We start from the raw sequence: 20590 nt of genomic DNA on the forward strand, positions 1-20590 counted from the left end.
GCTTTGGGTGAGTGACCTGCAACGGAATGGGCACCACAAGCCCCTTCACCAGCAGTATTACCCCTCCCTGGACACCACACATCAACCATAATCAACTATTGATAAAGGAAATCAAAGGCCCAAGGAACGGTCTGATTTAGTTTGGAATTGAACAGACCCATGTTGTAACTGGAACGCTATTGGCCTTTGTGCACTGTATTTCTGTTTTTGCTTGTTCTAAATTCAGAAGGACGGTATTGGCAGCTCTCTCTGGTGTCATCAAAGTTGAGTTTATTGCTAAATTCACAAGGCCTTGCTCACAGCATCATCATTATGTGCTGTGTCCTATGACGAGGGTGATCGTGGCCTTTCCATCACCATGATGGTTCTTGGCAAATGTTTCTGCAGAAGTGGTTTGCCATTGCCTTCTTCTGGGCAGTGTCTTTACAAGACGGGTGACCCCAGCCATTGTCAATACTCTTCAGAGATTGTCTGCCTGGTGTCAGTGGTCACATGACCAGGACTTGTGCTCTGCACCAGCTGCTCAAACGACCGTCACCCCCTGCCCCCATGGTCACCTGATGCTGATCTATGGGGGGGGGGCTAAACAAGTGCTACATCTTGCACAAAGGTGACCTGCAGACTAGTGCTGCTCCCCACCCCTGGCACTCCTTCCCTGTCCCCTGTCCCACACCCCTCCCGCGGCCCTCCACCCTCGCCACTCCCAACATCCTTAGCTCCGGTCAGATTTACAAACTCATTCTCTGCTCTATGTTGACAATACAGTACTGTGTAAAAGTCTGAGGCACCCTTGCTATGTATATCAGCTTAAGGCTTATGCCCAGTCCTTTACCAGTCAGAGAGTGGAGAATTTGCCCAGTACTTTACCAGTCAGAGTGGAGACTTTGCCCAGTGTTGTACCAGTTGGAGATTGGAGACTTTGCCCAGTGCTTTACCAGTCAGAGAGTGGAGAATTTGCCCAGTGCTTTACCAGTCAGAGATTGGAGAATTTGCCCAGTGCTTTACCAGTCAGAGATTGGAGAATTTGCCCAGTGCTGTACCAGTCAGAGTGGGATGTTGCCCAGTGCTTTACCAGTCAGAGAGTGGAGACTTTGCCTAGTGCTTTCCCGGTCAGAGAGTGGAGACTCTTGATTTCTATTGGTTTGGTCTCCAAAAGTGGTTTTCCCGGAGTCCCTTAGGATATCAACTGAGACCGTTCTGGGCCATGGTCTGTGTCAGCACACAGGATAATGCCATACGTTTCCTACTCTGTTTACTCCTCTATTCTCTCCCTCCAAGTTTCACCCCTCACCTACACATGAGGGGAGATTAACCTCCAGCATCCATGGCTTAAAGGTGTGTGTGGAAACAGGAGCACACAGAAAATCCTGCGAAAAGTAGTGAATATGGTCCAGTCCATCACGGGTAAAGCTCTCCCCACTATTGGGCGCATCCACATGAAACCCTGTCTCAAGAAAGCAGCATCCAACATCAGGGACCTCCACCACATCTCTCACTGCTGCCATCAGGAAGGAGGTACAGGAACCTCAGGACCCACACTACCAGGTTCTGCAACAGTTATTGCCCCTCAACCATCAGACTCCTGAACAATAACTTCACTCAATTTCACTGGCCCCATCACTGAAATGTTCCCACAACCTATGGACTTATTTTCAAGGACTCTCCATCTTATGTTCTCAATATTTATTGCATAGAAACATAGAAATTTGAAAACATAGAAACATAGAAAACCTACAGTGCAGTACAGACCCTTCGGCCCAAAAGTTGTGCAGAACATGTCCTTGCCTTAGAAATTACCTAGGGTTACCCATAGCCCTCTATCTTTCTAAGTTCCACGTACCTGTCCAGGAGTCACTTAAAAGACCCTATCGTATCCACCTCCACCACCGCCACTGACAGCCCATTCCATGCACTCACCACTCGCTGCCTAAAAATCCTTACCCCTGACATCAACTCTGTATCTACTTCCAAGCACCTTAAAACTGTGCCCTCTTGTGCGAGCCATTTCAGCCCTGGGAAAAACCCGCTGACTATCCACACGATCATTGCCTCTCATCATCTTGTACATGTCTCTCAAGTCACCTCTCATCCTCTGTTGCTGCAAGGAAAAAAGGCCCAGTTCGCTCAACCTATTCTCATGAGGCATGCTCCCCAATGCAGGCAACATCCTTGTAAATCTCCTCTGCATCCTTTCTATGGTTTCCACGTCCTTCCTGTAGTGAGGTGACCAGAACTGAGCACAGTACTCCAAGTGGGGTCTGACCAGGATCCTATATAGCTGCAACATTACCTCCCAGCTTCTAAACTCAGCCCCACGATTGATGAAGGCCAATGCACCATATGCTTTCTTAACCACAGAGTCAACCTGCACAGCAGCTTTGGGTGTCCTATGGACTCAGACCCCACGATCCATCTGATCCTCCACACTACCAAGAATCTTAGCATTAATACTATATCCTGCCATCATATTTGACCTACCAAAATGAACCACCTCACACTTATCTGGGTTGAACGCCATCTGCCACTTCTCAGCCCAGTTTTGCATTCTATCAATGTCACGCTGTAACCTCTAAGGCATGGGATCCAAGGGGACATTGCTTTGTGGATCCAGAACTGGCTTGGCCACAGAAGGCAAAGAGTGGTTGTAGATGGGTCATATTCTGCATGGAGGTCGGTCACCAGTGGTGTGCCTCAGGGATCTGTTCTGGGACCCCTACTCTTTGTGATTTTTATAAATGACCTGGATGAGGAAGTGGAGGGATGGGTTAGTGAATTTACTGATGACACAAAGGTTGGGAGTGTTGTCGATAGTGTGGAGGGCTGTCAGAGGTTACAGCAGGACATTGATCATTAATGTTGCAGCTATATAGGATCCTGGTCAGACCCCACTTGGAGTACTGTGCTCAGTTCTGGTCACCTCACTACAGGAAGGATGTGGAAACCATAGAAAGGGTGCAGAGGAGATTTACAAGGATGTTGCCTGGATTGGGGAGCATGCCTTATGAGAATAGGTTGAGTGTGCTCAGCCTTTTTTCCTTGGAGTGATGGAGGATAAGAGGTGACCTGATAGAGGTGTATAAGATGATGAGAGGCATTGATCATGTGGATAGTCAGAGGCTTTTTCCCAGGGCTGAAAAGGTTAGCATGAGACGGCACAGTTTTAAGGTGCTTGGAAGTAGGTACAGAGGAGATATCAGGGGTAAGTTTTTTACGCAGAGAGTGGTGAGTGCATGGAATGAGCTGCCGGCGATGGTGGTGGAGGCGGATACAATAGGGTCTTTTAAGAGACTCCTGGACAGGTACATGGAGCTTAGAAAAATAGAGGGCTATGGTTAACCCTAGGTAATTTCTAAGGTAAGGACATGTTCGGCACAGCTTTGTGGGCCGAAGGGCCTGTATTGTGCTGTAGGTCTTCTATGTTTCTATGAGGCAAATCAGCAGTGAGGTCATGGGCCCTATACAGATTACAGAGGAGGAGGTGGTTACTGCCTTGAGGCAAATTAGTATGGATAAATCCCCAGGGCCTGACAAGGTGTTCCCTCGGATACTGTGGGAGGCAAGTGCAGAAATTTCTGGGGCTCTACCAGAGGCATTTATACCATCCTTAGCGACAGGTGAGGCAGCAGAGAACTGGAGGATGGCCAATGTTGTTCTGCTGTTTAACAAAAGCTCTGAACATAAACGGGGAAATTATAGACTGGTGAGCCTGACATCATTAGTGGGAAAGTTATTAGAGATATTCTAAGGGACCAGATAAATGAGTATTTGGATAGACATGGACTGATTAGGGATAGTCAGCTAGACTTTTGTGTGTGTGGTAGGTCACGTGTAACCAATGTTATAGAGTTTTGCAAGGAAGTTGTCAGGAAAGTTAATGAAGGCAAGGCAGTGGATGTTGTCTACATGGACTTTAGCAAGGCATTTGACAAGGTCCCACATGGGAGGTTGGTCAGGTAGGTTCAGTCACTCAGCATTCAAGATGAGTTAGTAAATTGGATTTGACATTGGCTTTGTTGGAGAAGCCAGAGAGTGCAGTAGCTGGGTGCCTCTCCAACTGGAGGCCTGTGACGAGAGCTGTACTGTGGGGATCAGGGCTGCCTCAGCTGTTTATCATCTGTATCAATGATCTGAATGACGATGTGGTTAACTGGTTCAGGAAATTTGCAGATGACACCAAGATTGGAGGTGTAGTAGACAGCGAGGAAGACTGTTAGAGCTTGCAACAGGATCTGGACCAGTTGGAAAAATGAGCTGAAAGATGGTAGATGGAATTTAATGCAGATGAGTACAGAGTGTTGCACTTCAGTAGGACCAACCAGGGTAGGGCTTACACAGTGAACAGTCGGGCACTGAGGAGTGTGGTAGAACAAAGGAATCTGGGAATACAGGTACATAATTCATTAAAAGTGGCATCACAGGTAGATAGAGTCGTTAAGAAAGCTTTTGGCATGTTGGCCATCATAAATTAAAGTATTGAATACAGGAGATGGGATGATATGTCGAAGTTGTATAAGACATCAGTGAGGCCTAGTTTGGGATATTGTGTACAGTGTTGGTCACCTACCTACGGGAAAGATGTAAATAAGGTTGAAAGAGTGCAGAGAATCTAAGGACCTGAGTTACAAGGAACAATTGAATAGGTTAGAACTTTATTCTTTAAAACATAGAAGATTGAGGGGAGATTTGGTAGCGGCGTACAGAATTATGTGGGGTATAGATAGGGTAAATGCAAGCAGGCTTTTTCCACTGAGGTTGGGTGAGACTATAATTAGAGGTCATGGGTTAAGGGTGAAAGGTGAGAAGTTTAATGGGAACAAGAGAGGAAACTTCTCCACTCAGAGTGTGGTGAGAGTGTGGAATGAGCTGCCAGCACAAGTGATACATGTGAGCTTGATTTCAATGTTTAAGAGAAGTTTGGATGGTACATGGATGATAGGGGTATGGAGGTCTATGGTCCCAGTGCAGGTCGATGGGAGTAGCCAGTTTAAATGGTTTAGGAATTTCTTTCAGCAGAGGGCAGTGAATCTGTGGAACTCGTTGCCACAAACAGCTGTGGAGGCCAGGTCACTGAGAATATTTGATGCGGAAGTTGATGGGTTCGTGATAGTCCGGGAGTCAGAAGTGACGAGGAGGATGCGGCGGAGGGATAATAAATCAGCCGTGACGCAGTGGCGGTGTGGCCTGTGTCCTTTGCTGCATACACCAGGGTGAAATGAAATGCCTTCCTTATGCGAAGCTCACAGAGTAACCAGTGTACGTAGTCAAAATGAATAGAGCAAGAAATACAACGGGAAGAAAACAGTGAACAATGCAGAGTTTACTGCTGCACAATAAACCACAGGGTGGCTGAGTTCAGGATGTTAAAGATTAACTTCATTTATTGCAGGTGCAGAAGTCTGAGCCACATATATATAGCTAGGGCGCCTAAGACTTTTGCACAGTATCGTTGTAATTTTATGTATCATACTGCACTGCTGCTGCAAAAAAAGCAAATTTCATGACATATATGAGTGATGATAAACCTGATTCTGATATGGGTCTCTATTGTGGACTGAGAGTGGGAAGGGGGCAGGGAGAGGGGAAGAAGCGGGAAACACCAGAGAGACATATACTAATGATCAATAAACCAATTGTTTGGAATCAAACGACGTTCCCTGGTGCCTCAGGGGCCAGGAGTGTCTGCTGGCAGCCACAAAAAAAGAAACACCGTGGAAGTCGTTCAAAGAAAACATCAAGCACCCACCATGCAAAAAAAAAGGACATCACACAAGTGGCAAAAAAAGAGCGAATAACACAGAGAATATAAGTCAGCAAACCAGAGAGTCCTTAACGTATTCAGGAATGTTCAGTTCAGTTCAAGTTAGCGCTGTGTCGGTCACTGACTGTAGGCCGCAGAGCCAATTCGAGTCGAAGTTTCCTGATCAAAATCACACAAAATAGCAGTAGAAAAAGGTGTATCCAGAAACCAGAAACGTGTACTACAGAGTCTTCTAAAAACAAGTCCAGTCCCCAAACCTTGCCCGAACCAAGACCCCTGTACCTTCCTCCAGCAGCAGCAAACGAGAGGGAGAGAGAGACCGGCCAAATACAGTCAGACAGCACTGAACACCGAGCAAGCGAGAGGGAGAGAGAGACCGGCCAAGTACAGTCAGACAGCACTGAACACGCAGCGAGCGAGAGGGAGAGAGGGACCGGCCAAATACAGTCAGACAGCACTGAACACCGCAGAGAGGAAGAGAGAGACCGGCCAAATACAGTCAGACAGCACTGAACACCTCAGAGAGAGAGAGAGAGACCGGCCAAGTACAGTCAGACAGCACTGAACACTGCAGAGAGGGAGAGAGAGACCGGCCAAGTACAGTCAGACAGCACTGAACACCGCAGCGAGCGAGAGGGAGAAAGAGACCGGCCAAGTACAGTCAGACAGCACTGAACACCGAGCAAACGAGAGGGAGAGAGACCGGCCAAGTACAGTCAGACAGCACTGAACACTGCAGCGAGCGAGAGGGAGAGAGGAAACCGGCCAAGTACAGTCAGACAGCACTGAACACAGAGCAAGCGAGAGGGAGAGAGGGACCGGCCAAGTACAGTCAGACAGCACTGAACACCGCAGCGAGCAAGAGGGAGAGAGAGACCGGCCAAGTACAGTCAGACAGCACTGAACACCGAGCAAGCGAGAGGGAGAGAGAGACCGGCCAAATACAGTCAGACAGCACTGAACAACGCAGAGAGGGAAAGAGAGACTGGCCAAGTACAGTCAGACAGCACTGAACACCGCAGAGAGGGAAAGAGAGACCGGCCAAGTACAGTCAGACAGCACTGAACACCGCAGAGCGGGAAAGAGAGACCGGCCAAGTACAGTCAGACAGCACTGAACACCGCAGAGAGGGAGAGAGAGACCGGCCAAGTACAGTCAGACAGCACTGAACACTGCAGAGAGGGAGAGAGAGACCGGCCAAGTACAGTCAGACAGCACTGAACACCGCAGAGAGGGAGAGAGAGACCGGCCAAGTACAGTCAGACAGCACTGAACACCGCAGAGAGGGAGAGAGAGAGACCAGCTAAGTACAGTCAGACAGCACTGAACACCGCAGAGAGGGAGAGAGAGACCGGCTAAGTACAGTCAGACAGCACTGAACCGCAGAGAGGGAGAGAGAGACCGGCCAAGTACAGTCAGACAGCACTGAACACTGAGCAAGCGAGAGGGAGAGAGAGACCGGCCGAGTACAGTCAGACAGCACTGAACACCGCAGAGAGGGAGAGAGAGACCGGCTAAGTACAGTCAGACAGCACTGAACCGCAGAGAGAGAGAGGGAGAGAGAGACCGGCCAAATACAGTCAGACAGCACTGAACACTGCAGAGAGGGAGAGAGAGACCGGCCAAGTACAGTCAGACAGCACTGAACACTGCAGAGAGGGAGAGAGAGACCGGCCAAGTACAGTCAGACAGCACTGAACACCGCAGAGAGGGAGAGAGAGACCGGCCAAGTACAGTCAGACAGCACTGAACACCGCAGAGAGGGAGAGAGAGAGACCAGCTAATTACAGTCAGACAGCACTGAACACCGCAGAGAGGGAGAGAGAGACCGGCCAAGTACAGTCAGACAGCACTGAACCGCAGAGAGGGAGAGAGAGACCGGCCAAGTACAGTCAGACAGCACTGAACACTGAGCAAGCGAGAGGGAGAGAGAGACCGGCCGAGTACAGTCAGACAGCACTGAACACTGAGCAAGCGAGAGGGAGAGAGAGACCGGCCGAGTACAGTCAGACAGCACTGAACACCGCAGTGAGCGAGAGGGAGAGAGAGACCGGCCAAATACAGTCAGACAGCACTGAACACCGCAGAGAGGGAGAGAGAGACCGGCTAAGTACAGTCAGACAGCACTGAACCGCAGAGAGGGAGAGAGAGACCGGCCAAGTACATTCAGACAGCACTGAACACTGAGCAAGCGAGAGGGAGAGAGAGACCGGCCGAGTACAGTCAGACAGCACTGAACACCGCAGAGAGGAAGAGAGAGACCGGCTAAGTACAGTCAGACAGCACTGAACCGCAGAGAGGGAGAGAGAGACCGGCCAAGTACAGTCAGACAGCACTGAACACTGAGCAAGCGAGAGGGAGAGAGAGACCGGCCAAGTACAGTCAGACAGCACTGAACACCGCAGCGAGCAAGAGGGAGAGAGAGACCGGCCAAGTACAGTCAGACAGCACTGAACACCGAGCAAGCGAGAGGGAGAGAGAGACCGGCCAAATACAGTCAGACAGCACTGAACAACGCAGAGAGGGAAAGAGAGACCGGCCAAGTACAGTCAGACAGCACTGAACACCGCAGAGCGGGAAAGAGAGACCGGCCAAGTACAGTCAGACAGCACTGAACACCGCAGAGAGGGAGAGAGAGACCGGCCAAGTACAGTCAGACAGCACTGAACACCGCAGAGAGGGAGAGAGAGACCGGCCAAGTACAGTCAGACAGCACTGAACACCGCAGAGAGGGAGAGAGAGACCGGCCAAGTACAGTCAGACAGCACTGAACACCGCAGAGAGGGAGAGAGAGACCGGCCAAGTACAGTCAGACAGCACTGAACACCGCAGAGAGGGAGAGAGAGAGACCAGCTAAGTACAGTCAGACAGCACTGAACACCGCAGAGAGGGAGAGAGATACCGGCTAAGTACAGTCAGACAGCACTGAACCGCAGAGAGGGAGAGAGAGACCGGCCAAGTACAGTCAGACAGCACTGAACACTGAGCAAGCGAGAGGGAGAGAGAGACCGGCCGAGTACAGTCAGACAGCACTGAACACCGCAGTGAGCGAGAGGGAGAGAGAGACCGGCCAAATACAGTCAGACAGCACTGAACACCGCAGAGAGGGAGAGAGAGACCGGCTAAGTACAGTCAGACAGCACTGAACCGCAGAGAGGGAGAGAGAGACCGGCCAAGTACAGTCAGACAGCACTGAACACTGAGCAAGCGAGAGGGAGAGAGAGACCGGCCAAATACAGTCAGACAGCACTGAACACCGCAGTGAGCGAGAGGGAGAGAGAGACCGGCCAAATACAGTCAGACAGCACTGAACACCGCAGCGAGCGAGAGGGAGAGAGAGACCAGCCAAGTACAGTCAGACAGCACTGAACACCGAGCAAGCGAGAGGGAGAGAGAGACCGGCCAAGTACAGTCAGACAGCACTGAACACCGAGCAAGCGAGAGGGAGAGAGAGACCAGCCAAGTACAGTCAGACAGCACTGAACACCGAGCAAGCGAGAGGGAGAGAGAGACCGGCCAAATACAGTCAGACAGCACTGAACACCCGCTGTCCTTCCAGTCTTGTCCTTGTCCTTTTCAAGCTTGCTCAGTGCTTTAATTGGCGGTCGTGGGTTCGTGCTCCGGTATTAAGACGCACCCTCCATTCCCAAGCTCACCCTCAACCACTCCAAGTTCCCTCAGAAACAGCAGAAGTGCCAGATCACTCAGTCGGCCCAAAAACACATAATCAAATGTAAATTACAGTCTCCAGTCACACACGGATTAGCGTTGGGAGTATATTTAAAAGAAGAAGAAGCAGTTTCATGAACTGTCTGCAGGATGTTGCCGTTATTTGTGTTGGTCATTGGTGCCATCCCGCCTTTAGGCATCTTGACCCACAGAACTACTGCTCACTGGATGTTTTTTGTTTCTCACACCATTCTCTAAACTCTAGAGGCTGTTGTGAGTAAAAATCCCAGGAGATCAGCACTTTCTGAGATACTCAAACCACCCCATCTGGCACCAGCAATCATTCTACGGTGCAAGTGACTTCAATCACATTTCTCCACCTTTCTGATGTTTGGCTTGAACAACAACTAAACCTCTTGACCGTGATTGCATGCTTTTATGCGTTGAGTTGTTGCCACGTGATTGGCTGATCAGACATTTTCATTAACAAGCAGGTGTACCTGATAAAGAACACCCAACATGGCCACTAAGTACACAGGGAAATGCATCATTTGCATCGACATCCAGCACAGTCCGAGGATGTGCTGGGGACAGCCCGCAATTGTTTCCTTCGCCACCATAGCATGCCACAACTTACCAACCCTAACCCGTACTTGGAATGTGGGAAGAAACGGGAGGAACCTCATGCGGTGACAGGGAGAGTGTACAAACTCGTTACAGACAACGGCAGGAACTGAGCCCTGGTCGCTGGTGCTGTAAGACGTTAGGCGTTGCTGTTCGTTGTCCTGTGACAGCAGACAGACACACTCTCCTGTGCGTTATGGTCTGCGTGACACAGCTCGGGTCCTGAAGTAGTTCTTCTGTCATCTTGAGGAGGTCTCCTGACCCGTGGAATCAGATAGTTTCCTTGCCTGACCTGTCTCAAGATCACGAGCCAATGGGACCTCTTCCACGGACAGGGGGAAAGCGAGGAGTTTCACTGCAGCCCAAGTATTTCACCAAGCACTTCAGAATCTACAGCGCATTGAGATCCTACAGGCTGTTCCATCCACACTAAAGGTGATGCCTTCTCCCCCCAGCCTCTGTTTACTCTATGGTTCAATGGTTCCATTTAACGTTAGAGAATGTATACAGTATACAACCTGTAATTCTTATTCTTCACAGACATCCACAAAACAGAGAAAAGAACCCCGAAGAATGAATGACAGAAAATCATTAGAACCTCCAAGCCCCCCTCCCACACTTATTCCAGCAGGAAGTATCCGTGCCCATCACTCATCAAGCAAGCAATATTAAGCTCCTAAAGAGAGACCATGATCTGCAGTCCAATAAAAATCATTGTTCACCCAACAATTCAACATACCACAGTCTCTCTCTCTCTCTCTCTCTGTCTCTGTCTCTCTCTATCTCTTTATCTCTCCCCCTCTCTCTCTCTCTCACTCACTCACAAGGGACAGAGAGATGTCAACCTTTCCACAGTGAGAGAGAGACCAACAGATCGCTGTTTCGATGTTACAATCCGAAGCGATGTTTATTTGAACTTACCCGACTCAAGGATTGGCAGATTTTCTCCCCCACCCATGTTGACAAAGAGAGAGTGATCACTGAGTACAGAGGCCTCCAACAACCGCACCTGCTGTCGCAATGTTCCAATCCCCGTGACGTTCCCGTTGGCAACACCGGCGAGAAATTGAGTTGTTCACAGGGGCCGTCTGAGGCCGCAGCCTGACGTCACACATCTTCCAGTCCGCTCCTGGAGATATTGAGAATGGTAGGTCAACGAGCTCCAGAAGTGGGAACTCACCACCATGAAGAACCGCAGTTTAAATGCAGCTGTAGATCACAGACTCCTACAGGACCCCAGCCACCTTGAAAAGGAGAAAAGAGACATTAAAGAGGAGAATTTCGCAGTTTCAAACATGAGCTCAAAGAAGGCATCCTCTCATGCCATTTTAGCCCCTCTCCCTTGAGAGGAGCTAAGAATCAGAATCAGGTTTATTTTTAAGACCATAAGACATAGGAAAAGTGGCAGGGTAAAATTAGTCAGGTCCACCTCAGGTTCTAGCCTTAGCATCCAAGACACCTTCAAAGAGTGGCCCCGGAGAACGGGTCTCCCGTCTTGTAAAGACACTGCCCAGAAGAAAGCAATGGCAAACCAGTTCTGCAGAAAAGTTTGCCAAGAACAATCATGGTCATGGAAAGACCACGATCACAAATGACACGACTCCTGATGATGATGTCATATGATATAACACCTGATGATGGTGTCATATGACATGGCACATAATCATGATGATGATAAGACATATGAGCCAAATTAGATCGTTCAGCTCATAGAGTCTGCTCTACAATTCCATCTAGGCTGATTTATTATCCCTCTCTGCCCTGTTCTCCTGCCTTCTCCCGTAACTTTGATGCCTTGACGAATCAAGAATCTTATCAACCTCCGCTTTCAATATACTCAGTAACTTGGTCTTCACAGCTGTCTGTGACAATGAACTGCACAGATTCCCAACATCTGGCTAAAGAAATTCCTCCTCATCTCTGTTCTAAATGGACGGCCTGCTATTCTGAGACTGTGCCATCTGGTCCTAGACTCCCCCACCCAAGGGAACATCCTCTCCACATCCATTCTGTGTAGGCCTTCCAATATTCGATTGGTTTCAGTGAGATTCCCCTTCATTCCTCTAAACTCCAGTGAGTTTGGGACCACAGCCACCAAATGCTCCTCATATGTTAACCCTTTCATTCCCGGGCTGTCTTACATTTTGGAACAGTCACTCACAAAGGGTAACGTTTACAAATTCAGGCATAAAGGCAGAAAAAAATTCTCATTTGAAAATTTGTTGGAAGTTTTCTGAAGTTCCATCGTTCACAGCCAAACCAGAGGATGTTATATTTTCTGCCCAAGTTGAGAGGGTTAGGTACTGCAGCCCAAGCTATACCTGGATAAGCCTGAATGGGAAAGAATATCATGACGCTTTATTGAATGGTGAAAGTGTGACCAGAAACGGAGAGGGGAACCATGGTAGTGTGGTGGTCAGCGCAATGCTATTACATTTCAGGTCATTGGATTTTGGAGTCAATCCCGGCATTCTCCGTAAGGAGTCTCTGTACGTTCTCCTCTTGGAATGTGTGGGTTTTCTCCGGGTGCTCTGGTTTCCTCCCACAGTCGGAAGGTGTACCAGTCAGTAGGTTAATTGGTCAGTGTAAATTGTCCCGTGATTAGGTCCGGGTTAAATTAGGGGTTGCTGGGCGGCGCAGCTTAAAGAGCCAGAAGGGCCTGTTTCTTGCTGTACCTCTGGTGAGGCCACATCTGGAGTATTGCATACAGTTTGGTTGTCCCACTATAGGCAGGATGTAGAGGCTTTGGAGAGGGTGTAGAAGAGGTTTACCAGGATGCTGCTTACTTTAAAGGGCATGTGCTATCATGAGAGGCTGGATAAACTTGGTTGTTTTCTCTGGAGCGTTGGAGCCTGAGGGAGATCTGATAGAGGTTTATAAGGTTATAAGAGGCATAGATAGAGTGGACAGAGACTATCTGTTTCCCAGGGTTGAAATGTCTAATACCAGAGAGTATGCATTGAAGGTGAGAGGGGGTAGGTTCGGGAGGGGGGGGTGTGAGGAGTAAGTTTTTTATTCAGAGTGGTGGATGCCTGGTCTGGTGGTAGAGGCAAATACATTAGAGGCTTTTAAGAGACGTTTGGACAGGCACATGGATGTGAGGAAGATGGAGGGATATGCACATTGTGTCGGTAGGAGGGATTAGTGTTTGGGTGTTTTTGATTTGTTATTTAGCCGGTTCAGCACAACGTTGTGGGCCGATTGGCCTGTTCCTGTTCTGTGGTCTATGTTCTATATTCTATCTCTAAAGTAAAAATATAAAAAAATTAAAAATCTTTAACCAATGTATGTGGCCCAGAAATGGGTGTCTTACGCAAGAATCTAATCTCTGGTAATGTCCTCATTTCTGATCTTTGTGTTTCACAGGAGATGGCAAACTCTGTCTACCTGGTGATGGAGGTGAGTGATATTGAACATCACAGAACCAGACCCTTTGGCCCAACTTGTCCATACTGACCATTGGTCACCAAGGTGCTAGTCCCAGTTGCCTGAGCTTGGCCCATGTCCATCTGTCTAAACCTTTCCTGTCCACATACCTACCTACCCACCTCTATCACCTCCTGTGTTAACTTATTCTGTATACCCACTCCCTGAGTGAAAAAAGTTGCGCCTCGGGTCACCTTAAAATCTCCCCTCCTACCTTAAACCTGTGACCTCTACTTTTAGACTCACCTATCCTGGGACAAAACTATAACCACCCTCTTTCTCTGTCCTGGGACAAAACTGTGGACACCCTCACTCTGGGACAAAACTATGGCCATCCACTTTCTCTGTCCTGGGGCAAAACTGTGGACACCCTCACTCTGGGACAAAACTATGGCCATCCACTTTCTCTGTCCTGGGACAAAACTGTGGACATCTGGAGCGAAGGAGGGTGAGAGGTGACTTTATAGGGATATATAAATTGCAGTAAAATTTGGAAATCATTATTTTGGATCAGTCTTCCTCCAATTCTGCCAGAGTTGCAGTTTTCCATCGTCATTACTTAATAGAGGCGCACAAGATGCCCTGACCTTTCCCACCCACCTGGCTCCACCTGTTACCTTCCAGCTAGCCTCCTTTCCCCTCCATCCACCTTTTTATTCTGGCATTTTCCCCTTCCTTCTCAGTCCTGAAGAAGGGTCTCAGCCCGAAACGTCGACTGTTCATTTCACTCCATAGATGCTGCCTGTCCTGCTAAATCCTCCAGCATTTTGTGTGTGTGTGTGTGTGTGTGTGTTGCTTTAAAGAAATGCAACATTGCCTCACGGCATCTCGTGTGTGTGTGTGTGTCTCTCTCTCTCTTTCTCTCTCTGTGTCTGTGTACTCACTGAAATTCCATGTGTTTTTTTGCAGTACTGCAATGGGGGTGATCTTGCCGACTATCTTCAACGTAAGTGTTCAGCAACTGAGAAACTTGTAAAGTGAGAAAGCTTTTATTTCGTCCTGTTGGCACAAGGATCAATTGTGTTTGCTGTATACATTTACTTGTATTAGGAATTTGCTGTGGTGTGTTGATCGGAGCATGACATGCAACAAAAAACAACATTCAACAATTATAACGAATAAAGAAATATATAAAAATGAAGTTAGAGGTTAAAGCACAGATAAGGAGTAAAATGAGCATAAATAGATAAAACACCAGTGTGCATTTACAATGTAAACAGCATTATGAACTGTGGTTTAAAGTGTATGACTGCAGTAACAGATAGAGGGGGGGTGGATTGAACATGGAACACAGAACAGTACAGCACAGGAACAGGCCATTCGGCCTACAATGTTGTGCTGGGCCGGCTAAAAAGCAAATCAAAAACACCCAAACACTAATCCCTCCTACCTACACGATGTCCATATCCCTCCATCTTCCTATTCTTTGAAGAAGTAACATTCATGATAGACAAAGGAGAATGGATTGATATTGTCTACTTGGACTTTCAGAAGGCCTTTGACAAGGTGCCACACTTGAGGCTGCTTAGCAAGATACGAGCCCGTGGCATTACAGGGAAGATTCTAGCATCGATAAATAGTCACTGATTGGCAGGAGACAAAGAGTGGAATAAAGAGCCTTTTCTGGTTGTCTGCCGGTGACTAACGGTGTTCCACAGGGTCTGTGTTGGGACTGATTCTTTCTACATTATATGCCAATGATTTGGATGACGGAATTGATGGCTTTGTTGCAAAGTTTGAGGATAATATGAAGATGTTGGGGGGCTGGTAGTGTTGAGAGGTAGAGAGGCTCTTGAAGGACTTGGACAGATTAGGAGAATGGGCAAAGAAATGGCAGATGGAGTACAGGTTGGGAAATATATGGTCATGCTCTTTGGTAGAAGAAATGAAAGGGCATGTTGTTTTCTAAATGAAGAGGAAGTTTAAAATCTGAGGTGCAAAGGGACTTGGGCAGGATTCCCTAAAGATTAATTTCCAGGTTGAATCTGTGGTGAGGAAGGCAAATGTAATGTTAACATTCATTTTGAGAGGACTAGACTATAAAAGCAAGGATGTAATGTTGGGGCTTTATAAAGTACTGGTGAGGCCTCACGTAGAGTATTGTGAGCAGGCCTGGGCCCCTTATCTTAGAAAGACCATACGATATAGGAGCAGAATTAGTCCAAAGGATGTGCTGTCATTGGAGAGGATTGTAAAGAGGTTCACAAAAATGATTCCAGGGTTGAAACACTTGTCATATGAAGGATATTTGATGGTTCTGGGCCTCTGCTCACTGGAATTCAGAAGAATGAGTGAGGACCTCATTGAAACCTATTGAATATTGAAAGGCCTTGGTGCAGTGGATGTGGAGGGGATGTTTTCTATGGTGGGGTAGTCTAAGACCAGGGGACACAGCCTTAGAATAGAGGGTCCTTCTAGAATGGAGATGAGGAGGAATTCCTTTAGCTAGAGGGTGGTAAATCTGTGGAATTCGTTGCTACAGGCGGCTGTGGAGGCCAAGTCATTGGGTATATTTAAGGCTGAGGTTGATAGATTCTTGATTAGTTAGGGCATGAAGGGCTACGGGGAGAAGGCAGGAGATTGGGGCTGAGAGGGAAAATGGATCAGCCATGATGAAATGGTGGAACAGAATCGATGGCCAAATGGCCTAATTCTGCTCCTATGTCTTATGGTCTTATGGACTGAAAAAAAGTAAATTTAGAGGTTAAAGGACGCATATGGAATAAAATGTGCATAAATACATAAATTCCAGCATGGAATTACGACATAAACACCAGTATAAAAAGTGGTTTACAGATTTTACAATGAAGTGACTAAGGTGATGGGGGACTAACTAGAATGGTTGATCAGATTAACTGCTGAGGGGAAGAAATTTTTAGGATGGAGTGAAGTTTTCTTTTGTTTTAATGGCCCTATAGCGCTTTTCAGAAGGGAATTTTTGGGAAGGGCAGTTTGCAGGGTGGACTGTGTCCTCAGCGATTTTTCCTACCCACTTCTTTATCAAGTTCTACAGTGATGGTGGACTGTAGCCAGTGACTACTTCTGCTGACCTGACAGTTCATTGTAGCTTTTGTAAATTCTGAGAGGACGCTGCGCCAAGCCAGACCGTAATGGTTGCTGAGAAGATGCCATCTGTACTAATGGTGGATGCAGGTGACGGGGTTTAGAGGATTAGGAAGCTTTTAAAAGCCAACAGAAGGCAACTAGAAAAGTGATAAAGAAGGAAAAGATGGAACACAAAGGTAAGCTATTAAAGAGGAAATCAAAAGTTTCTTCAGATATATAAAAGAGGCGAGACTGGAAAATGACACTGGAGAGGTAGTAATGGGAAACAAGGAAATGCTGGACGTACTTAATAAGTATTTTGCATCAGTCTTCACTTTGGAAGACACTAGCTGAATGGTGGAAGTTCGAGAGTGTCAGGGGACAGAAGTGAGTGAAGTCGCCATTACTAGGGAGAAGGTTCTTGGGAAACTGAAAGGTCTGAGATAGATAAGTCACCTGGACCAGATGATATACACCCGAGTGTTCTGAAAGAAGAATTTCTTTAGCCAGAAAGTGGCAAATCTGTGGAATTCGTTGCCACAGGTGGCTATGGAGGTCAAATATATTTAAGGCAGAGGTTGGTAGAGTCTTAATTAGTCAGGCCACGAAGGGATACAGGGGGAAGGCAGGAGATTGGGGCTGAGGGGGAAATGGTTTAGCCTTGATGAAGTGATGGAGCAGACTTGATGGGCTAAATGGCCTAATTCTGCTCCTATATTTTATGGTTTATGATCGTAAGCATCTGGTTTTATGTACTTGCTCGGTTATTGGAATGAAAAGTGAGAAGATCTTCTAACACTTTACCACACCCAAACATTTTGCAGCCATTGACATAGTCCTGAAATATTGAAACCAACAGCTTGAGCACGGTTTGCTCTGATAAATGGCAACAAAAGAGCAGCATGCATGGTTAGCATAATGTTGTTCCAACACCGGTGACCCAGGGTCAGTTCCTGCTGCTCTCTGTAAGGAGTTTGAAGGTTCTGCCTGTGACCATGAGGTTTTCCTCCGGGTGCCCTGGTTTCCTCCCACATTACAGACAGCGGCGGGAATTGAACCCCAACCACTGGTGCAGTAGCATTCTAAGTTCAAAGTAAATTTTATTATCAAAGTGCATATATGTCACCATTTACAACACAGAGATTTATTTTCCTTTGGGCATTTTCAGCAAATCTATAGAATAGTAATTATAACAGGTTCAATGAAAGATCAACCAGAGTGCAGAAGACAACAAACTGTGTAAATGCAAATATAAGTAAATAGCAATAAATAACAAGCACATGAGATAATGAGGTAAAGAGTCCTTAAAGTGAGATCATTGGTTGTGGAAACATCTCATTGATGGGGCAAGTGAATGTAGTTACCCCATTTTGCACAAAAACCTGATGTATGAGGGGTAGTAACTGTTCCTGTATCTGGTGATGTGGGACCTGAGGTTCCTGTACCTTCTTCCTGATGGCAGCAGAGAGAAGAGAGAATGTCCTGGCTGGTGGAGGTCTCTGATGATGGACGCTGCTTTCCTATGACAGCGTTTCATGTAGATGTGCTCAATGGTGGGGAGAGTTTTACCTGTGATGGACTGGGCCATATCCACTACCTTGTGTAGGATTTTCGGTTCAAAGATATTGGTGTTTCCATACCAGGCCGTGCTAATGCAGCCAAACGATTTACTCTCCACTACACATGTATAGAAGGTTCTCAAAGTTGTAGATATCATGCCAAATTTCTGCAAACTGCTGAGGAAGTAGAGGAACTGCCGTGCTTTCTTCTGTACTAGGTCCAGGACAGGTCCTCTGAAATAATAACACCCAGCTCACTCTCTCCACCTCAGATCCTCTGATGAGGACTGGCTTTTGGACCTCTGGTTTCCCTCTCCTAAAGGTCTGCATGTGACAAATCTTTAAATCTTGAATAGTTAATATGTGGTGTCAGGTTGAAATTGCCGTTCTTGTGATTTGTTGTGTGTGACTATGTCATTATAATATTTATTAACATTTAATATGTTACAACGGGCGCTGTTTAACCTAGTCACCCTCTGTTCTAATTGTATTTGGGTGCTGAGAAGGTATTGTAACTTAAGCTGTCTGTGACTCATTTAGATAATCTGCATTTGCTTTGGATGCAGACAGAATTGGCAATTTGATAAAGATATTTCTCTGGACTGACCCTGCAGAATATAAAATCAATTTAATTATTTGCTTGTTTGTCGAGTGCCTCGTGACAACACTCTATAATGTGGAAGAATTGGGAATCTGCTTTGTAGGGAATGACTGCACTGTGCAGCTGAGGGGTCACAGTGCAAGCATGGAGATTTCTCCCTGACTTTGTCTTGCCTCCTGGTTTCTTAAACGTGGGCAATTCCAAGTACTCTGTCAAAACCCAGAAACCCAACACCGTACAGTCCCAGTGTGTACGAATGAACCCCACTCCCCCAGTGCTGAACCCTGCTGTGCAGAGAATTTGGCGCCATTTTCCCCAAACTCACAGGGAACTTCCTTGCAAACGATACAGTACAGAACAGCCCCGTAGCCCCACGATGTTGTGCTGACCTTTTAACCTTCTCCCAAGATCAACCTAACCCTTCCCTTCCACACAGCCCTCCATTCTCCTGTCATCCATGTGCCTGGCTAAGTGTTTTTAAATGTCCCTAATGTATCTGCCTCTACCATCATCTCTGGCACTGTGTTCCACACACCCACCACTCTGTGTAAAAAAACCTACCTTTGACATCCCCCCCACCCATACTTTCCTCCAATCTCCTTAAAATTATGTCCTCCCCACTTCCATTAGCCATTTTCACCCGGGGAAGAAGTCTCTCTGGCTAGTCACTCGATTTATGCCTTTTATCATCTTGTATACCTCTATCAAGTCATCTCTCATCCTCCTTCTCTCCAAAGAGAAAAGCTGTAGCTAGCTCAACCTTTCCCCATAAGACATGCTCTCTAATCCAAGCAACATCCTGGTAAATCTCCTCTGCGCCCTCTCTAAAGCTTCCACATCCTTCCTGTAATGTGGCGACCAGAACTGAACACAATACAAGTGTGGTCTAACCAGAATCTTATAAAGCTACAACATCGCCTCGTTGCTCTGGAACTCAGCCCCACTGACAAATGGAGGCCAATACACCATACGCCTTCCTAACCAAGATCCCTCTGTTCCTCCACAAAGCTAAGAGTCCTGTTATTAACCCTGTATCACACACAAAATGCCGGAGGAACTCAGCAGGTCAGGCAGCAGCTATGGAGAGGAATGAATAGTCGATGTTTTGGGCTGAGGCCCCTCAGCAGCACTGATGAAGGGTCTTGGCCCTAAACGTCAACTGCTCGCTTGCTTGTTTGTTTGTTTATGTATTTATTTAACGATATAGCGACACCACCCCAGCAATCCTCAACTCCAATTTAATCCTAACCTAATCACGGGACTATTTACAATGACCAATTAACCTACTGACCAGTACACCTTTGGGCTATGGGAGGAAACCAGAGCACCCGGAGGAAACCCATATATTGCACTGGGAGGACGTACAAACTCCTTGCAGAGGATGCCGGGATTGAACTCCCAACTCCGACACCCTGAATGTTTCCCCCTACATCCCAAACAAACCCAGGCTGCCGGGTTAATTGTATACTGAAAATTGCCCCAAGTGTGTAGTTGGGTGGGAGAACTGAATGGGAATGTTGGAGATCCAATTTACAGAACAGAGAAATGGTGAAGAGGATCGTTCTGATGATCTAGAATAGATTCGATGGGCCAAAGAGTCTCCTGCTCTGCCGTAAGGAAATATGAAATAAGTATTTGCCTCTTTACACTGGATACCATTTATACCACAGCTCAGTAGACCAAACCCCATGTGGTCAATGCCCTGATCCCCACCTAAACAGAGCACCAAGCCCCCACCTCTATTGTTCGACCGGATGCCAAAATCTATCTGCCCAGAATCCTGAACATTATTTTCCTGGATTGCTAAATCTCATCATCAGGTTTATTGCCACTGATATTTGCTGTTATCACCACTGACGTTTGCTGTTTTGCGGACAAATGTTTTAATTCCTATCCCCATTTCCATTC

The 20590-nt window shown here is 47.2% G+C and overlaps 1 protein-coding gene across 5 annotated transcripts in view; it reads left to right on the plus strand.

Annotated features, from left to right (window-relative positions):
* ulk1b (unc-51 like autophagy activating kinase 1) overlaps positions 1–20590 on the plus strand; it is a 129528-nt gene that overhangs the window by 13257 nt on the left and 95681 nt on the right. For all 5 annotated transcript variants that reach the window (XM_072240799.1, XM_072240800.1, XM_072240801.1 and 2 more), the window contains exons 4-5: positions 13418–13450; positions 14387–14423. In XM_072240799.1, coding sequence (XP_072096900.1) covers positions 13418–13450; positions 14387–14423 — 70 coding nt within the window. The remainder of the gene's footprint in view (positions 1–13417; positions 13451–14386; positions 14424–20590) is intronic.

Source organism: Mobula birostris, chromosome 22, assembly GCF_030028105.1.
Source record: "Mobula birostris isolate sMobBir1 chromosome 22, sMobBir1.hap1, whole genome shotgun sequence".
NCBI lineage: Eukaryota > Metazoa > Chordata > Chondrichthyes > Myliobatiformes > Myliobatidae > Mobula > Mobula birostris.